Source organism: Salvia miltiorrhiza, chromosome 5 (assembly GCF_028751815.1).
Source record: "Salvia miltiorrhiza cultivar Shanhuang (shh) chromosome 5, IMPLAD_Smil_shh, whole genome shotgun sequence".
In the NCBI taxonomy this organism is placed as follows: Eukaryota; Viridiplantae; Streptophyta; class Magnoliopsida; order Lamiales; family Lamiaceae; genus Salvia; species Salvia miltiorrhiza.
Genome location: NC_080391.1, coordinates 38,800,362 through 38,820,134, shown reverse-complemented (window position 1 = coordinate 38,820,134; position 19,773 = coordinate 38,800,362). Strand labels below are relative to the sequence as shown.

Genomic DNA, 19,773 nt, shown 5'->3' with positions numbered 1-19,773 from the left:
CAGATTACATCCGAAAAACAATTATAACAATTGAAATTCTAATCTAACCATGAATTTTCTCGTGGTGAAAAAATGATTACAACGTTAAAATGACGTACCCCACGAATCAACAGACCACGAAGAACAACAGCAATAAAAACAAAAACAACGCATATTTTTAATCGTATGCGAATTAGTTGACAGAGCCAAGAAAAACAATCCAGGCTCTGATACCAATTGAAGGATTATAGCCCCAACGAGATCGTTTCTTGGATATCTTAATTCACCATACAACGATTAATTCCTAACATGCTCCTATGAATTTAAGTGCTGCACATAGGAGTTAGAATTTCTTACTTGAGAAATGTATGCAGAGGCTGTCGATGATTGAGTTGTAAGACTCCAGTTCTGATATTCTGAACTGTATCCCGCTCAGCTTTCACCGTTGGATGGACAACGAGCTGTGAAAGTTCCCAAGAGAGAATCGGCCTTCTCAAGTTGGCACCTCCCGTGCTGCTCTCTTAAAACCCTAAAAGCGTGTGTATTTTCCTGAGAGCAGACAGCTGTATTTAAAGACAAAATACAGTCCTTGGGGCGCCAGAACTGTGATGGGCGAATTCTCCAGCTAGGGCATAGGAGACTTTGGGCCAGTCTAGGGACCAGATACAAGGAATAAAGATGGGCCTCAAATGAATTAATTTCTATGATCAACCCAGATCATAATTAATTCATAAGTATTAATTCATTCCACTAGAGAATCAACACTGACTTACCCCTTTATTGCCGGTGATGAGTCGGGGCTTGTATTTAGACTTATTAAATCCTCGTATTTAAAATATCTGACATCCATTAATTAATTAGAGCTTTGACAGCTTAAATTAATTAATCTCTTTGTAATCCTTAAGCAGTACCACTCAAACTTTATTATTGCGTCTGAACTTAATCAACTTGCAGGGTTTAACGCAATAAACTTTATTGAGCTCCTTAAGGGGATGTCATTATCCTATACCGGATACGGGTACTAATAAAGATAATCAAATATCATATATTGACCCCTATCACCCAAGATACAGAGTACTCAAGTTACTATATAACTCTCACCCATAGTAAGTCAAAGTGATATACGAATCAACATATATATTTGAAATCTTATTAGTATTAAGATTCTATTAAGTCACCGAGATCTTGATTCTTCACTTATGTCAGTGAGAAGAATACATCTCACTGTGATCCTATCAATACGTTATGACATACCAGTATAGACAAGTAGTCAAGACAAACTCCTTCCATCTATACTGCAGCCTAAACCAATGACTCGTCCTAGAGTTATCTCGGCTGTGATCATTTTATATCTCATAAGGTTATTCCAATTATATGGTCTTCTGTGATCTACAACACACCATATAATCTACTTATATAGAGATAACGAACATACATATGCAATCATGAACACAATCATATAGGAGATTAAATAGTGAACACATGAATCATTGTATACAAGCATAAAACGTTCTTGCTTTCAGTATACAAATCCAACATGAGGGTGGTGGAGGCGCGCAGGAGGATGGTGGAGGCGGTGGACGCACAGGAGAATGGTGGAGGCGGCGGAGGCGAGAGGTCCGAGGATGATGGAGGGCGCAGGAGGATGGTGGAGACGGTGGAGGAGGCGAGAGGCTTGAGGGTGGTGGAGGATGGTGGAGGCGGCACATATGAGAGAGAGAGAGAGAGAAGAAAGCAGCAGAGGGGGTTGGGTAGATTTAGGGTTAGTAATTTACCTTTAAATAGTAAAGTTAATTAAGTTGATAATGGTTCTCTAATTATGGCTAAAAAAGGAAACGAGCCAAGTAACATGGGATGGCTCAAAAAGGAATACAAGCCATAAATAATGGGATGGAGAGAGTATTAGATTTTAATATCATTACAAGATTCAAAATCCTAAGTTCCTAATGATATATCTCTCTCTCTCTCTCTCGTAAGCCTACTCCGTCCCCAGTCCGCCTCGCTGCTTCCCCCGGTCTGGCGCGCCTCCGGCAACCTCCCCCCATCAGATCCTCCACCCCACCCTCCTACTCTTCTCCGGCATTGTTGGCCGCCGTGCTTGGATCCAGCGAAGTCGTACCTCTATTTCTCCTCATATCTCAACATATTCTTACCTCTCTCCTTCTCATCCCTCAATTTCTCAGTTCATGCCCTAGATCTTCTTCCGAAATGTTATCACCTCAAGGATCTCTGCCGCGATTAGCTCCGACGACACTGGCTGCCGCCGCCTCTAAAATTGGCGAGGCAGTCGCCGTCCTCTGTTCTCACCTACTCATTCACACACACACGACCCCCTTATCCCACCCAGCACCTTCCCTCTACCCTCATCCCACTCTCACCTCTACCCCACCACCTTAAAACCCAATTTCCTTCCCCTTTCCCCCTCCCCAAACCCTTCAATTCCAGAATCTCCGCCTCCATTTTTTCCCCCGCTATTTCCAAACCGGCTCCGGAAATCCTGATCGGGTCAACCCGAACAATCACCACACTGGTCGCCCTCGGTCTCACCGCCTCGAAATTCTTCGCCCACAAACTCTTCAATTTGGCTGTGCAATTGAAGGAGCCTATTGAAGTGTCCCACATTGGATTGGAGATAGTGGCATGAGCCACTTTATATGGTAAGGCAACCCTCTCCCTTATAAGGCTTTTTAAGGGAGGAATGGGCCTAATATCCATTTCTAACATGGTATCAAAGCCAACCCAATCCAATGATGGGCCCCCTCAATATCGTTGTCAACAGATGGCGTTTGGGATAGTCCACGCTGCGCGTGCGGGGGGTGTATTGAAGTGTCCCACATTGGATTGGAGATGGTGGCACGAGCCACTTTATATGGTGAGGCAACCCTCTCCCTTATAAGGCATTTTAAGGGAGAATCGGGCCCAATATCCATTTCTAACATGGTATCAGAGCCAACCCAATCCAATGATGGGCCCCCTAAATATCATTGTCAACAGATGGCGTTTGGGATAGTCCACGCTGCGCGTGCAAGGGGTGTATTGAAGTGTCCCACATTGGATTGGAGATAGTGGCATGAGCCACTTTATATGGTGAGGCAACCCTCTCCCTTATAAGGCCTTTTAAGGGAGTAATGAGCCCAATATCCATTTCTAACCGAGCCTCTGCTCTGCAGCGTGGGCCCCACCTTCTTTGCGGCGGCTAAGGAGGTGCCCACGGTGTCGCTAAACACGCCGTTCATGATGGTAGCAGCGGGGATGGCAAAGTGGCTGGATTTGTACAGCGGGGTTTTGATGGTGCATGTGCTGCTGAGCTGGTTTCCCAACATCCCGTGGGACCGCCAGCCGCTCTCTGCAATTAGGGATTTGTGCGATCCCTATTTGAACCTCTTCAGGAACATAATTCCCCCCATTTTCGACACCTTGGATGTGAGCCCACTCTTGGCTTTCACGGTTTTGGGAACGCTGGGCTCGATTCTCAACAGTAGCAGGCAATCTTATTGATGCTTTTGATTGGATATCAATAGAAACGAATTGGGGTAAGTTTTGTAGCAGTTTTGATTGTTGCTATATGCGAAGTTTTGCTCTGAATCTTTGGATTGCTATTTTACATATGGAATAAAGATTTCTCGCAGAAAAAAAATGAGATGTATTACCAAATGTGACAGATTTTTCCATTGCCTTAATGCCTTTTACAAAATTTACTATCATATTCTAAACTGTATAAACATCAAAATCAAATCTGTCATAGATGCTTCTGATAGCTTTCTGGGTTGAGACTTTGGGTGTAGCTGAAAATTGGTATATTAACTTGAAATTATTTTTTGTGGATGATAAAATTATGCTCTGTTTTCTGGTTGCAGATTGAGATTGAAGTTTCATGTGAGAGATACAGGTAGATAGACATGCTTAACTTCTTTTTATTGAGAATTAGTCTTTAATAATTCGTAGTTAAAACATGAGGGCTTTTGTTAAAGACTTTGAGGTTTAACTTGCTCAATTCCTTTTGCCCTGAACTCCTTTTAGTTTATTCTAATATGGGTGTTAGATTGCACATTTATCCACATTTATGCTTCAGCTAATTTATTTGATTATATGCATGCTTAGATTGATCCAGAATTCACATTTAAAGCCTAATCATTTTTTCTCAGGTATTCTTATATATGGTGTTTTTCTCAAGACTTTTTTACCTTTTCTTTTACTATTTGTGATCCGAGATTGCGAAGATGATTCCAAGTAAGTGTCAGTTGTTAAGTGAAGTATTTTTCCGTTATCCCTATTTTAATTAAGGGTTTTTATTTTCTATCTATATGTTAATATGCAGAAGACAGTCTGCTACATGTAAAAGCGGAGGTTATGCCAATAATTTAAAGGTTTTTTTTTTTAATTCTCAATTTAAGTATTGAGCTTCTACTTTTCTCGTTACTAATTAGTTTTGAGTTTTTTCTCTTTTTCGTGTCTGTTTATAGAGTGGTGTCAAGAATTTAGAAAAGGGAAAAAGTAAACCATATAAATATAGTAAGTACTACTAGTCTGTATAGAATACCAAGTAATCCTATGTTCGTATTCTTAAAACTTAGTGCATGTTGCAGTGAGTTCCAGAGTTGAAAGAAAAGTTTTGGCTGATATTATCAATGGGAACTGCATATTTTCAAAAATTGAACAGGGAAAAAGCTCTATACCTAGGTAAGTAATTAAGATTTTTCAACACCCAGACATGATTCTTTACATGTTGGATATTTCTCTCGTTATGGTTTGAAGGTGTATTTAATGAAAACCTATTATATATAAATGGCTATTATCAGTAGTTTGAACAATTTTCAAGTGCTCTGTGAAATGCATTGATGTAATTAGTTTTGTACTTTTACCTTCTATCTCAGACAGAATTTGATCATCTAGTTTCCCAGTCTAATGCATCCCATTATTGCAGGAAAGGAAAAAGTGATAAGGTGTTATATTACATCAAGAGGAAGCCCTATTTTGTTTTTCAGTTTAACAAAGAGGAAGATGATAAAATGCGTGCGACAACTGCAAATGTTGCTGTTGTTCGAGTTGCTACTAGAGTGGGTGATATTACATCAAGATAGCAAATTTTGTTATTTTTCTTTTGACATGCGACTGATAGAACATGTGTTTCTATTAACTCTATTTGGATGGTGATTGTATGAATATTTTGAATGGTATATGACATGATTTATAGATGATTTTATTATTTTGTTTGTTTTAGAATTAATTTTAATTGCAAATAAATTATAAGTTATAGCATAAATAACAAAATATAAAAAAATATACATAACCGCTACAACCGTTATGTATAAAAACATACATAATGTAAAAAAAGAGTTATCTAAACAATAATTTTACGTTATTAAAACATTCAAAGATCACACAAACAAGAGTGTAATGTATTTGAAAACAACCATTATCTATAACTACATAGATAACGGAGAAAAATAAACTTTCATAACGATCAGAAACGTTATGTATAAGACTTATAGATAACAGATTATCAGGCGTTATCTATTTATGGACAACCGTTATGTATAATAGTATAGATAACGCATAAATATCCGTTATGTATGCGCGCCACATACATAACACCACTATACTTAACGCAAGTTTTTCCGCATAGATAACGGATAAAATCCATTATGTATGCGCGTTTTTAGCGTAGTGATTTGTGCTAGTACACTTGTGTATTAAACATGATCACAGTGAGATGAATTCATGTTCTGACTAATTAAGAATCAAGATCTCGGTGACTTAAATAGTCTTAACCTTAATTAGGTTAATCGGTGTGAATAATTAATTGACAATTGCTTTGATTTATCAAGGGTGAGAGTTCTATTGAAGCTCAATATACTCGATACTTTGGGTGATAGCAATTATTATATGACATGCGATTATATTGCAATAAGGATCCGTGTCCTGCTAACAACATTATACGATCCTTGCCAGACCGATCGAACAATACGCTAGCGGAAGACTGAAATGAACGAACTATGGAATCCTAAAACCTTTCTTAATCTAGCCCACAAAATTATATAGGCGAATGACTTTCCTATATCCCAACGTGACGTTGACGTAGCAACTCGGGGATGATGAATTATACTTGACGAGGGTTGGTTGACTCGCCGTTACGCCGAATAATTGAACTCGTCTTGAAAAAACCAAGAGAAATTCAAAAACTCTCAAGAGAGAAATAAAATCACAATTTGATTAATGATAAAAGCTGCAGAATTCGTCCAACACATAAGCTCTATTGATGAAGAGTAATATATGTAGAGCCGAGGAATCTATTTACCAGTGGAATCACGGGAAGCTGCGAGGTAGATTTCATCAAAAGAATCGTACTCGCTGGAAGAATCATCCTCACCAGAGGAAGCGCACTCGCCAGAGGAACCATCCTCGCCAGAGGAATCATACTCGCCAGAGGAACCATTCTCACCAGAGGAATCTTGCTCGCCAGAGAAGTCACTTTCGCCAGAAGAGTCTCGTCCACCAGAGAAGTCACTTTCGCCAGAGGAGTCTCGCCCACCAGAGAAGTCACTTTCGCCAGAAAGAAGCAACAAAAGCGCGGTGAAAGCTCCCGCGTAAAGACGAATTTCCTAGAATACCCTCGACCACGCAAGGCGCATGCGTGTATGCCGATTTTACTATTTTGCCCTCCCATGTAATCTATAAATAAGCCTTGACCTCGTGCATTGTGACACACGTTATCTGTCATTCTCAATACAGCAATAGTTTTTCTCTTGAGCTCCTGCATTCCGACTGTTTTCTTTGTCTCTTCCGTTCAATCACACTAGGTATAGTCTACGTTTATTGCTCTTTAGTCTAGGTGTTGATTCCTTGTTTCACCAACTGGCGCCGTCTGTGGGAAGATAACTGAGTTAGGATGTGAGTTTGTGGTCGCCGGCGCATGCAGATCTGAAATTCCGATCGAGTTTGCGTGTGCCGGCACCGTTTGAGCTGATAATTCGGGCACCCAAGTGAATTCGATCCGTTAATTACATTTTTTGGGCTGATTTGCTTTAATCTTCTGCAATCTGTGTTTAGTTACATTTTTTGATGCATGGGGAAAGGTGGTGAAGGTTGTAAATCGTGAATTGGGGGGATTTATGTTTATTTACCGATTGATCGGTTTAATTGTAGGCGAATGCAGGGTTTCCTCGTAGAATTGGGGTTTTACTTACAGATCTGATGTTTATACCGGTGGATTATGGGGTATTACTCTGTTTATGGTTGTGTTGGGTTTTTGCTAATGATTTACGGGTTTCGCACCAGTGAAAAGTTGTTTAGTACTATGTTTATGTCATCTTGGGTTTTTGCTGTTAATTTACGGGTTTTGCACCGGTAGTATGTTGATTAACACTCCATTTTTGTTGTGTTGGGCTTGTGCTGTTGATTTGCGGCTGTTTTCCATTTAAGGATGATAATTATCGGTGTTTTCCATGTTTTTGCGGCTAATCTTCGTTTTCTATCGGTGGACTGTGGGGTGGTACTCTGTTTCCGTCATGCTGGGTTTGTGCTGTTGGTTTACGGCTGTTTTTCGTTTAAGGGTGATAATTATCGGTGGGTTCCATGTTTTTTATGGCTAAATCTTCTGCCGGATCTTAATACGAGTTCACAGGGGAAACTTCTGTTATTCGGGCTCTGTTATTCCAATCTATGCCCTGGGTTTATTTCCCAGGGTATAGAGTTATCTTGAGGGGAATTTTTTAACGGCCTCTGTGCCGGTGTTCGGGATTTCTTATATCGGGATTTCAATCAGTAAAGGAGGATCTACTCATTTGCCGTCTGGATTTTTTCTCACTTTGTTTATATGCAGGTACCATGGGATCTTCTGATGCTCACCGCACCTTGGAGAAGGAGTTCGACTCCGCTGCTCTCACCACTGAGGTGCCTACCTCACTGTTCAACGGCCTGCAGGGCAACACCACCTTCACTGCGCCGCCAGGTTTTCCGGCTATCCCAGCCACTCCGCTGACAGGGTTAATGGGCAACTTCCAGAGATCTGCTCTGATGAAACCGGGATCAGACATGCCAGGCTTGGTCCCCACATCTGGTGGTGGGCAACTCAACTTTGGGCTGACGGAACAGATGCTGGCGCTGCTTCACTACTCTGCCGTGTGTCAGGCACTGGGGACTCCCCTGTTGTCCACCGCCCCCGCTGTAACTCCCCAGGTAGGAGCGACCAATCTGCAGGGCATTGAGGCCCCACCTCCCGCTGCTCAGGAGGTAAACAATCCGGTAATCAACAAACAGGCTGCGACAATTGGGGAAATACAGAAGCTACCCACCGAAAGGGCACATGAGAGAAGGCGAGAGGGGATCCGAGTTCGGCTCAATAGCGTTGTCATGAAGGAGAGGGTTGACGAGTCTGATAGTCAGTCCATCTCCCCCGTGTTCGAGGAGGAGAGGCCGAGGGAGAAAGCGCGACTGAAGGACCAGGTGTCGCAACTGAAGCACCAGCTTGAGGATCTAGAGGAATCACTGAGGGAGAAATCCCGGAGGGACGATAGAGGGCAGAGGTCAGGGAAATCGAACAGAGTAGAGAAGTCGTACAGGGCAGAGAGGTCCCATCGTTCAGAGAAATCACGCTATATAGAGAGGTTAGAGGAACGGGAGATGGAGTATTCCTCTGGCAAGCCAGGGCACAGGGTTCACAAGCGTTACGCCCATGACGCACCAAAGGAAAGAAGGGAGCATGGGAGACATAAGGAGGATAAAAGGGCCAAAACGTTGAGGTTCCACCCTATCAACAACCGCAGTCCTTTCTCCGACGACATTCTGGCGGACACTTTACCCAGAAGCTACAAACCCATCTCGCTAGACTATGATGGCACTACCGACTCGGACGTACACCTCAATCGGTTTGAGGGGTTGGTCACACTGCACATGTATACTGAGGGCATCAAGTGCCACATCTTCTCCACTACTCTGACCGGACCAGCTCAGTTGTGGTTTGGGACGCTTGCCCCAAATTCTATTCACTCCTTTGAGGATTTACAGACCCGTTTCCTACGTCAGTTCGCAAGCTCGCGAAGGGTAGGGAAGTCAGCTCTTTCGCTGATGGACATCAAGCAGGATCAGAGTGAAACACTGCGGGAGTACACTGCAAGGTTTAACTTAGCCGCTCTGGAGGTGCCAGAGGCGAAATCTCAAATTAAGAATTGCGCCTATGTCAGAGGGCTCAAGCCGGGGATCTTCTTTGACGAGCTACAGATCCGACCAACAAAGGATTTCGACGATATTATGGCAAGGTTGCCAGGCTACTTACAGTTGGAAGATGCCAGGATGGCTCGGAAAGCAGAAAATGATAAGCACAAAACTAAAAGAGCTGAAGAAGCACTAGAGAGACAACGACATCAAGATAGGGAACCATTAAGAGGGTTGCCTCCAAGGGTACTGCCACCCTAAGGAGAGATTCCACCCCGACAACAGCATACGGTGAATGAAGTCACACGATTCACTGAGTACACGCCCCTGAACAGACCACAAGAGGAGATTTTTCACTTGATAAAGGGCCAACAGTTTTTTCAGGCACCAGGAACTTACCGGGATGGGCCGCCCCAGGAGGGGCCCAACAACAAGCTATGCGAGTACCATAACACTTACGGACATTATACCAAATATTGTGTACAAGCTATGCGAGTACCATAACACCTACGGAATCAAGTACCTTCCTTGCTGTACGTTTCGGACCAAAATGACCGCCACAAGCTAGATAATGGCAGTGTACAAGAATTGCTCGTTGCTCTGCTTCAGGAATGCAACGTCGGATGATCTGATCGGCTCCAACCTTCCACAAATAAGGTTCATCCCATAGATAATATTTGCACTCACTTCGAAGTTTCATCCGCTGTGTCTTTTTGAACAAAGGTGGGAATATTCCAGAAGTCAAATAATTGACGATGTCGGCGAACCATGGCTCGGACCCACCTTTTTCCTCGACGGAATATGCTACTGACATTTCCAGAGCAGAACAAGTGCGCCAGAGCGGATGGCCATTTCTCTGGCGGGAGTCCATTTATCTGGTCTGGCTTGCTTCCGCTGCTCTGACTCGGAGGAAAGATCCTGTCTGGGCAAACAAACGGCTGAACATGTCTGGATATCATAAAGATGTTCTTCTGGGAAGGCTTCGTTGATAGGAGTAACATCCTCATCTTTCTGGACCAACCGACTCAAATGATCAGCAACATGATTTTCAGCTCCCTTCTTGTCTCGAATCTCCCAATCGAACTCTTGCAACAAAAGAATCCACCTTATCAAGTGCGGTTTTGACTCCATCTTTGATAGCAGAAACTTTAATGCGGCATGGTCCGTGTAAACAATTATTTTTGCTCCCAAAAGATATGAGCGGAATTTTTCAAAAGCAAAAATAATTGCTAACATCTTCTTCTCGGTTGTTGCATAATTGCATTGGGCTGGATTCAACGTCTTTGAGGCATAATATATCACGTGGCTCTCCTTTCCCAGTTTCTGTCCCAGAACCGCGCCTACGGCATGGTCACTAGCATCACACATAAGCTCAAAGGGGAGCTTCCAGTCAGGCGGTTACATGATCGGGGCCGTCATCAACTTGGTTTTCAACAAGTTAAACTCCTGCTTGCACTCATCTGTTAGGGCAAACAGAACATCGTTCTGCAGCAGACGGGTCAACGGTTGCGCGATCTTTGCAAAATCTTTGATGAACCTCCTGTAAAATCCAGCGTGTCCGAGAAAACCTCTGATCTCCTTAACGTCCCTCGGGTATGGCAACTTGGCTATCAACTCCACCTTGGCCTTGTCGACTTGAATCCCCTTTTCTAAGACAATATGGCCTAGAACAATACCCTCGTTCACCATAAAGTGACACTTTTCAAAGTTTAAGATCAGATTTTTCTCCATACAACGAGTCAAAACCTTGTCCAAATTGTGGAGGCAGCCCTCAAATGATGTCCCATAAACTGTGAAATCATCCATGAAGATTTCTATGCACTTTTCGATCAAGTCAGAGAAGATGCTCATCATGCATCGGTGAAAAGTGCCGGGCGCATTGCACAATCCAAACGGCATTCTTTTGCATGCGAAGGTTCCAAACGGGCACGTGAAAGTAGTCTTCTCTTGATCCTCTTGGTTGACATAAATCTGAAAATACCCACTATAACCATCCAAGAAACAGAAAAATGCTTGTCCAGCTAAGCGCTCCAACATTTGATCAATAAATGGAAGCGGGAAATGATCCTTGCGAGTAGCAGCGTTCAGCTTCCGGTAATCGATACACATGCGCCATCCAGTAACAAGACGCATCGGCACCAATTCATTCTTTTCATTCTCAACCACTTGCAATCCAACAGAGTAGAGAAGTCGTACAGGGCAGAGAGGTCCCATCGTTCAGAGAAATCACGCTATATAGAGAGGTCAGAGGAACGGGAGATGGAGTATTCCTCTGGCAGGCCAGGGCACAGGGTTCACAAGCGTCACGCCCATGACGCACCAAAGGAAAGAAGGGAGCATGGGAGACATAAGGAGGATAAAAGGGCCAAAACGTTGAGGTTCCACCCTATCAACAACCGCAGTCCTTTCTCCGACGACATTCTGGCGGACACTTTACCAGAAGCTACAAATCCATCTCGCTAGACTATGATGGCACTACCGACTCGGAGGTACACCTCAATCGGTTTGAGGGGTTGGTCACACTGCACATGTATACTGAGGGCATCAAGTGCCACATCTTCTCCACTACTCTGACCGGACCAGCTTAGTTGTGGTTTGGGACGCTTGCCCCAAATTCTATTCACTCCTTTGAGGATTTACAGACCCGTTTCCTACGTCAGTTCGCAAGCTCGCGAAGGGTAGGGAAGTCAGCTCTTTCGCTGATGGACATCAAGCAGGATCAGAGTGAAACACTGCGGGAGTACACTGCAAGGTTTAACTTAGCCGCTCTAGAGGTGCCAGAGGCGGAATCTTAAATTAAGAATTGCGCCTATGTCAGAGGGCTCAAGCCGGGGATCTTCTTTGACGAGCTACAGATCCGACCAGCAAAGGATTTCGACGATATTATGGCAAGGTTGCCAGGCTACTTACAGTTGGAAGATGCCAGGATGGCTCGGAAAACGGAAAATGATAAGCACAAAACCAAAAGAGCTGAAGAAGCACTAGAGAGACAGCGACATCAAGATAGGGCACCATTCAGAGGGTTGCCTCCAAGAGTACTGCCACCCCAAGGAGAGATGCCACCCCGACAACAGCATACGGTGAATGAAGTCACACGATTCACTGAGTACACGCCCCTGAACAGACCACAAGAGGAGATTTTTCACTTGATAAAGGGCCAACCGTTTTTTCAGGCACCAGGAACTTACCGGGATGGGCCGCCCCAGAAGGGGCCCAACAACAAGCTATGCGAGTACCATAACACCTACGGACATTATACCAAATATTGTGGGCATCTTAAGCACCAGTTGGAACTACTAGTGCGTCAGGGAAACCTCGATCAATTCATTGCCAGAGGAAATGAGGGCCAGAGGCGGAACCAGGGAAATGATCAGAGGAATCAGAGGGATCAGATGGATCACCGGGATAAGAGGGATCATAGGGATCAGAGGGATCACAGAAATAATCAGGACCACCGGCAGGAGGGTAACCTGACAATAGAAGGGAGCCAGTACAGGGACGGGAACCTCATTTCCCACACCCGAGGGAGGTACATATGATCTTCGGGAAGAATGGGATGCCAACGTCCAATAGAGCCAAAAAGCAAGTTGTGCGCGCTGTGAAAGCAGGGTACTACCCTAACCAAGTAATGGGTATCACAAGTGCGGAAAAGGAGCCGGCGATCAGTTTCGGGGCCGAGGATCTTAGAACCCTAATGTATCCGCATGACGATGCATTGGTTTTTACGGCGGATATAGCGATGTGCCGGGTCCATCGTGTGTTCGTGGATTCGGGGAGTGCAGTGAACATCTTGTATCTCGAATGCCTCCAGAAAATGGGAATTGAAGCTAATATCGAGGCAACGAATTCTCCTCTGTTTGGTTCTGGTGGGGAAATTGTCATGCCTTTGGGCTTTGTGGAGTTGCCAGTCACACTGGGCAGAGCGGACGCTTGCAAGAACAGGATGACACGATTCCTGGTAGTGGATATGCCCAGCCCTTCCTACAATGTAATACTGGGACGCCCTGCTCTGACAGCCTTCAGAGCGGTTATATCCATGTTTCACCTCAAAATGAAATTCCCCCTTGGGGACGGGAGAGTGGGAGAAGTATGGAGAGATTAGAGGGTGTCAAAGGAATGCCATGTCAAAATGCTATCGCACTCGTCCGGGCAGAAGAGAGAAAGAGTGACAGAGGGACCGGATACGCGGAAGAAGGGGAAAGTGGGCGAAGTACATGCCCCAGCAGAGGAACGATAGGAGTTGGCGGGCCTATTGAAAGACAGGGACAGCACAGAAAAGGCCGCTCTAGTTTCCACCAGCGATGTTTGCAACATGATTGAGTTATTTCCAGGGAATGAGGGCTTCCAGACCAAAATTGGGTCTTCTATGAGCGATCAGGTCAGAGAAGAGCTCATTAGCTGCCTGCGGAAAAATGCAGATGTGTTTGCATTTAGCACCGCTGATTTAAATGGAATAGACATAGGGCTGGCAGAGCACTGCCTTAACGTGGATCCTAGAGTTAAGCCAGTGAAACAACGAACGAGGAATTTTGGGGCCGAGAAGGACGCTGCAATCAGAGAGCAGGTCCAAGGGCTGTTGGAAGCAGGGCACATTGAGGAGGTGCAATATCCAGAATGGATTTCGAATGCTGTGATGGTACCAAAGAAAACAAATACTTGGAGGATGTGTGTGGACTTCAGAGACTTGAACGCTGCTTGCCCAAAGGACCACTATCCTCTGCCGAGGATTGACCAGTTGGTGGATTCCACTCCGGGGTGCGCTTTATTGTCCATGATGGACGCATATCAGGGATACCATCAAGTTAAAATGAACAGAGGGGATATTGCCAAAATGGCCTTCACCGTCTATTGTGGGGTCTATGGCTGGAGGAGTATGCCTTTTGGCCTGAAAAATGCAGGGGCCACGTATCAGCGAATGATGGAAAAAATCTTCAAGGAACAACTCTCTAAGAATATCTCAGTGTATGTGGATGACATGCTCGTTCGGAGTATCAGGACGGAGGACCATGTCGCTGACCTGGAGGAGATCTTCACTGTTGTTAGAAAACACCGGCTCATGCTGAATCCAACGAAATGCACCTTTGGGGTCACAACAGGGAAATTCTTGGGCTACAAAGTTACTCCCGCAGGGATTGAAGTCAACGCGGAAAAGGTCAAGGCCATTATGGAAATGACACCACCCAGAGGGATCAAAGAAGTGCAGACTCTGAACGGGCGCATCACTGCTCTGAGCAGGTTTATCTCACGGTCGGCAGAGCGCAGCATGCCGTTTTTCAAAATCTTAAGGAAGGGAACTAAGTTCCTATGGATAGCGGAATGCCGAGCGGCATTTGAGGATCTCAAAGTGTATCTAGCAAAGCTCCCGACTCTGACCAAGCCGGTCCCGGGAGAAACATTGTATCTGTACATAGCAGTGGGGGAGGATGCAATCAGCTCTGTGCTTATCAGAGAGAAGGGAAGTCACCAAAAACCCATCTACTTCGTCAGCCGAATCATCCAGGGTCCTGAGCTGAACTACACAGAAATAGAGAAGGCTGCTCTGGCAGTCATGGTCACGGCAAGAAAGTTGAGGCCTTATTTTTTATCACATCGGGTAGTGGTGCGCACTGCTCTACCTTTTAGGCAAGTGTTGGGGCGGCCGGATTTGTCGAGAAGAATGGTCAAGTGGGCCGTGGAGTTGGGGGAGTATGACGTGGAGTACGAGCCGAGAACAGCAATCAAAGCACAAGCTTTAGGGGATTTCATACAAGAAATAACTCGCCGTCCTGTGCCAGAGTTTTGGGTTGCTTTCGTGGATGGGTCAGTAACAAAGGAGGGATGTGGAATCGGGGTGTACATCGTCTCACCAGGTTATGGGATATATCAATTCGCCATTAAATTCACCTGCCGAATGTCAAACAATGAGGCTGAGTATGAGGCTGTGGTCAGAGGGGCGCATATTCTGTCGGAGCTCAAGGCTGAATGTGTTATCATCAAGACAGACTCCCAGTTAGTAGCTCAACAGTTATCAGGGGCCTATAACGTCAAAGATCAGCGGATGAAGGCGTACCATTGCAAAATCAGCGAGATGAAAGAAAAGTTCATGGAATTGAAGATCGAGCAAATTTCCCGGGAGGAGAACACAAAAGTGGACTTACTGGCGCGCATAGCCAGCGCGGTGGAACAAACTTGGAATGATGAGATCATTTTACTCTGTGATACCAGAGAGATGGGGACTTCACAGGTTTTCTCGGTGGAAATCAGGGATGACTGGCGGGCTTCGATTATACACTTTCTCAAGACAGGGGAGCGGCTGAACAAGGAATCTAATCAGAGGGCCCGATACGAAAATTATTGCTTGATCAACGATCAACTCTACAAACGATCTTTCACTCAACCCTTGTTAAAATGTTTATCTCCAGAGGAGGCTAATTTCGCTTTGAAAGAAATTCATGCAGGTTGCTGTGGTGGGCACACGGGATTTCGGGATCTTGTACGCAAAATCATTCGGGCAGGGTTTTATTGGCCTAACATCAACAAAGATGCCAGGGAATTCGTTCGCAAGTGTGAGGCTTGCCAGAGACATGCCGGGAGAATCAACATTCCAGGGGAACCTATGGGCGTTATGTACGCTGCATGCCCATTCGACAAGTGGGGTATCGACATAGTCGGGAAGCTGCCCACGGCACCAGGGGGCAAGTGCTTTCTCCTTGTAGCAGTGGACTACTTCTCTAAGTGGGTCGAGGCTGAGGCCGTGGGGAAAATCGATGAGGTGACTATGGAGCGCTTCATTTGGCAGAATATATGTTGCAGGTTTGGAGTCCCACGGATCATTGTGTCGGACAATGGAACCCAGTTTACAGGACAGCGGATTGCGAATTTCTGTGACCGGATGGACATCACCCAATGATTCATCTCGGTGGCTCATCCACAGGCGAACGGTCAAGTCGAGCTGGCTAACAGGACAATATGCGATGGGATTAAGAAGAGGCTGAATCAAAGCAGAGGAAAGTGGGTCGAGGAGTTGGACACTGTACTTTGGGCTTACCGCACTAGCCCAAAGATAGCCACTGGCGAAACACCATTTACTCTGGTGTATGGATCTAACGCGGTGATACCAGCGGAGGCAAGGTTGGAGTCATATCGGATTACAACCTACAACACTGAGCACAATGCCGAACTCCACCGAGCAGAGCTGGATTTGGTGGAAGCACAGAGGGATGAGGCCCGGATCAGAGCAGCAAAATACAAGAGCATCATCAAGGCAGGATATGACAAGAGGGTCAGAGCGAGGAAATTGTCCAAAGGCGACATGGTCCTTAAGCGAGCTGATGAATTAAAGGCAGTGGGCAAGTTTGAAGCTAATTGGGAAGGCCCGTTCATCATCACAGAGGTCTTGGGTGGCGAAGCGTATACATTGTCGGATCCAGACGGCAGAGCTCTCCCTAGGCCATGGAATATCAACACTCTCAAAAAGTTCTGCTACTCAGCAGGAATAATGAAATTGTAGACCGAATGCTCTTTTTCCCCACAGGGGTTTTAACGAGGTTCGGGGCCATGATATCAATAAAATTGGATACGTGGTTCTAGGGAATTTCCCGGTGTTGTCTCGTGTATTTTTCATTATCGTTTTTTCAAATTGCATATTTTACTTAACATGTTCATGCAGAGGCATTGCACATGTCACCAGAGGGGGGAGTAGGGTGTATACCCGTAGTCCCCAATTTACAAATTCAAAATTGCTTCTCAGCAAGTCAAGGGAAAGTCAGAGGGATGCTATCGTAAGCCGCGAAAGTTGGTTGCACCCCCAGGGTCTTCCATACTCCGCGCAGAGGGATCATGTTGTCACCAGAGCAGAGGGATGCTATCGTAAGCCGTGAAAGTTGGTTGCACCCCCAGGGTCTTCCATGCTCCGCGCAGAGGGATGCTATCGTAAGCCACGAAAGTTGGTTGCACCCCCAGGGTCTTCCATGCTCCGCGCAGAAGGATTCAATCGTAAGCCGCGAAAGTTGGTCGCGCCATCCGGGCCCTCCATGCTCCGCGCAGAGGGATGCTATCGTAAGCCGCGAAAGTTGGTTGCACCCCCAGGGTCTTCCATGCTCCGCGCAGAGGGATGCTATTGTAAGCCGCGAAAGTTGGTCGCGCCATCCGGGCCTTCCATGCTCTGCGCAGAGGTTACTACTTAATCGTAAGCCGCGAAAGTTGGTTGCGCCGGCCAGGCCCTCCATGCTCCGCGCAGAGTGTTCTCTTAACCGTAAGCCACGAAAGTTGGTTGCACCCCCCGGGTCTTCCATGCTCCGTGCAGGGTGTTCTCTTAACCGTAAGCCACGAAAGTTGGTTGCACCCCCCAGGTCTTCCATGCTCCGTGCAGGGTGTTCTCTTAACCGTAAGCCACGAAAGTTGGTTGCGCCGGCCAGGCCCTCCATGCTCCGTGCAGGGTGTTCTCCTAACCGTAAGCCACGAACGTTGGTTGTACCCCCCGGGTCTTCCATGCTCCGTGCAGGGTGTTCTTTTAATCGTAAGCCGCGAAAGTTGGTTGCACCCCCCGGAGGATTCAGCGAAATCCTAAAAAACAGGAGTCAGAAAGATCCCAGAGGGGAAGATCAAAGAAGCGCTTGGAACAAGCACAATAGGCCAAACCAAAGACGTGTCCAGCAGAAACATCACAAAGACTTCAACAAAAACAGAAAATCATACCATACTTTACAAAAACATACATCATAATGGGAAATCTGGGAACGCAAGCTCAACATCAACAAGCAACAAAAATAATACAAAACACGAAGGAAAGCAGGAGCAGCACAAAAATCCAAAGGCGAGTCAAATGGTGAAGAAGTTTCATTCAGAAATGCCAAAGAGGCAAGCTATACATCAAACGCCAGAGATAGGTATTAAGTTTTTACAAATTAAAAAGTTACAAGAATGTTCGTCAAGGCAGAAAGGAGATCAGGAACATCAAGAGGGCGGAGCGGAGGAGTCTTGAGCAGGAGCAGAGGAGATTGGAGCAGAGACGACAGCTGTAGAGACCTGGCCAGAAGAGGCTCCCTCTGTAAACACCTGCAGCGGGCCAGCATCCCTCACCTTAGGAAGACGGGTTTCCACACCCAGCAGCTTCACAGCTTCTTGCACATATAATGTTTCATCTCTATACAGGGCAAAAAGTTGATCCACCGCGGAGAAGGAGGAAGTAGAATCTTCGAAGGCTGAGGCCGCCAGACCAGAGGGCAGGGGAGGCTCCATGCTATATTGGGAAAATACCCGGGTGCTGCTGCCAGTTGGATCCCGCAGCTGGTTCACGAAGCCCACCAAAGAAGCAGTGAAGGCAGGCATGTACATCGGAGCAGTAGGCAATGAGTCAGACCCGACCCCAAAGGCAAAATAGGGAAGGGCCTTCTCCAGTACCGGATACCACCACTCCGGTTTCTTCGGGGAATCTTCAGTGATCCCCATCAGCTTGTTCACGTCCTCATCCTTGATGTTCTCCATCAAGGCCTGCAGTTTCAGGGCAGCAATTTGCTCCGGGGCCGCCCCCGCCATCTCTAACGCCTTTGTGGCTGATTATTTTATCACATAGGCGAAGAGGGGCCCGAAGTCCTCTAGATACTCTGGAGTTTGCTTAAAGGCCACCAAGGTGCCCTCCAACATCATCCCCAGGAAGTGCTGGCCTTGTGGAGACAAGAAATACTCCAGACACTGGTCCCGTGCCCCCAGGACATAACCACGGTGCTGAGCCTCCACGCAAGTTTTCCTCCAGCCACGCTTGGCCTCCTTATAGTCATCCTCATACCTCGCCTTGAATTTGGCAAGGCTTTCGTGACTCTCCTTCGTCACCCTCGCCAGTTCAGAGGCCAAGGAGGCCTTCTCCACCTCTGCCTGGGCCAGCTGAGCCTTTAACTCGGCAACCTCCGCCTCAACTTTGCTGAGACGCTCCACCACGCCGGCCACGTCATCATCACGCTTGGCCACCGCCGCTTGCTCATTTTCCCTCTCTTTCTCCAATGCATCATAATCTTGGATGCACTGGATGGCCCCCCAGAGTCGGGACTCCACCTGCAAGAAGTAAAGCGAGTACTGTCAGACCAGAGAAATAACTCTTGCTAGAAGAATGGTTTTAGTTAGAGAAATGGCTTTTCGCCAGAAAAATCAAGAGGTTAGTAATTTGATCTTCAAACAAAAATACAAAGTGCAGGATACCTGAAGAGCCAACTGACCAAGATGGCTGGTCAGAGTCTCTCGTTTCAATTTCTCCACCACCTCCTTGTCCTTCGGATGGACACGGGCAGATAGGGCTTCAACAAACTGCTGCCCCGATAGACGCGCAATCGGACCAGGGATAGTCACCTCTGTCTCCTCGGCAGGAAGGGCTACAACCTTGCCTTTACCCTTTTTGGCGGCTCCTGCCCCACTAGCAGACTTCTTCGCGGGCTCCATGGACATGCCGGCCTTCTTCAGGCCCTCTTGCTTCTCTTTTTCGCCCAAGGAGATCAGACTCCTCTTCCTCTTCCTTGTGATGTCTTGGGCCGAGTCTGGGGAGGGGACTTCATCAGTAATGTCCACAACAGGGACATTCTCTCCACCAGGACTGGATCCCCCACCGGCACCAGAACGTCTGCGCCTATGAATAAGGCCACTGACATCAACCTCCGGATCCTCTGAGCTGAA

At 46.1% G+C, this 19,773-nt stretch overlaps 1 protein-coding gene across 1 annotated transcript; it reads left to right on the top strand.

The window, feature by feature from the left end:
* Positions 1 to 1,516: 1,516 nt before the first annotated feature.
* LOC131025899 (ylmG homolog protein 1-2, chloroplastic-like) lies at positions 1,517 to 3,536 on the top strand. Its single transcript, XM_057955678.1, has 3 exons — positions 1,517 to 1,725; positions 2,425 to 2,590; positions 3,136 to 3,536. Exons 1-3 carry the CDS (start codon positions 1,517 to 1,519, stop codon positions 3,475 to 3,477), a joined length of 717 nt encoding a protein of 238 aa, XP_057811661.1. The 3' UTR covers positions 3,478 to 3,536.
* The last annotated feature ends 16,237 nt before the right edge of the window (positions 3,537 to 19,773 follow it).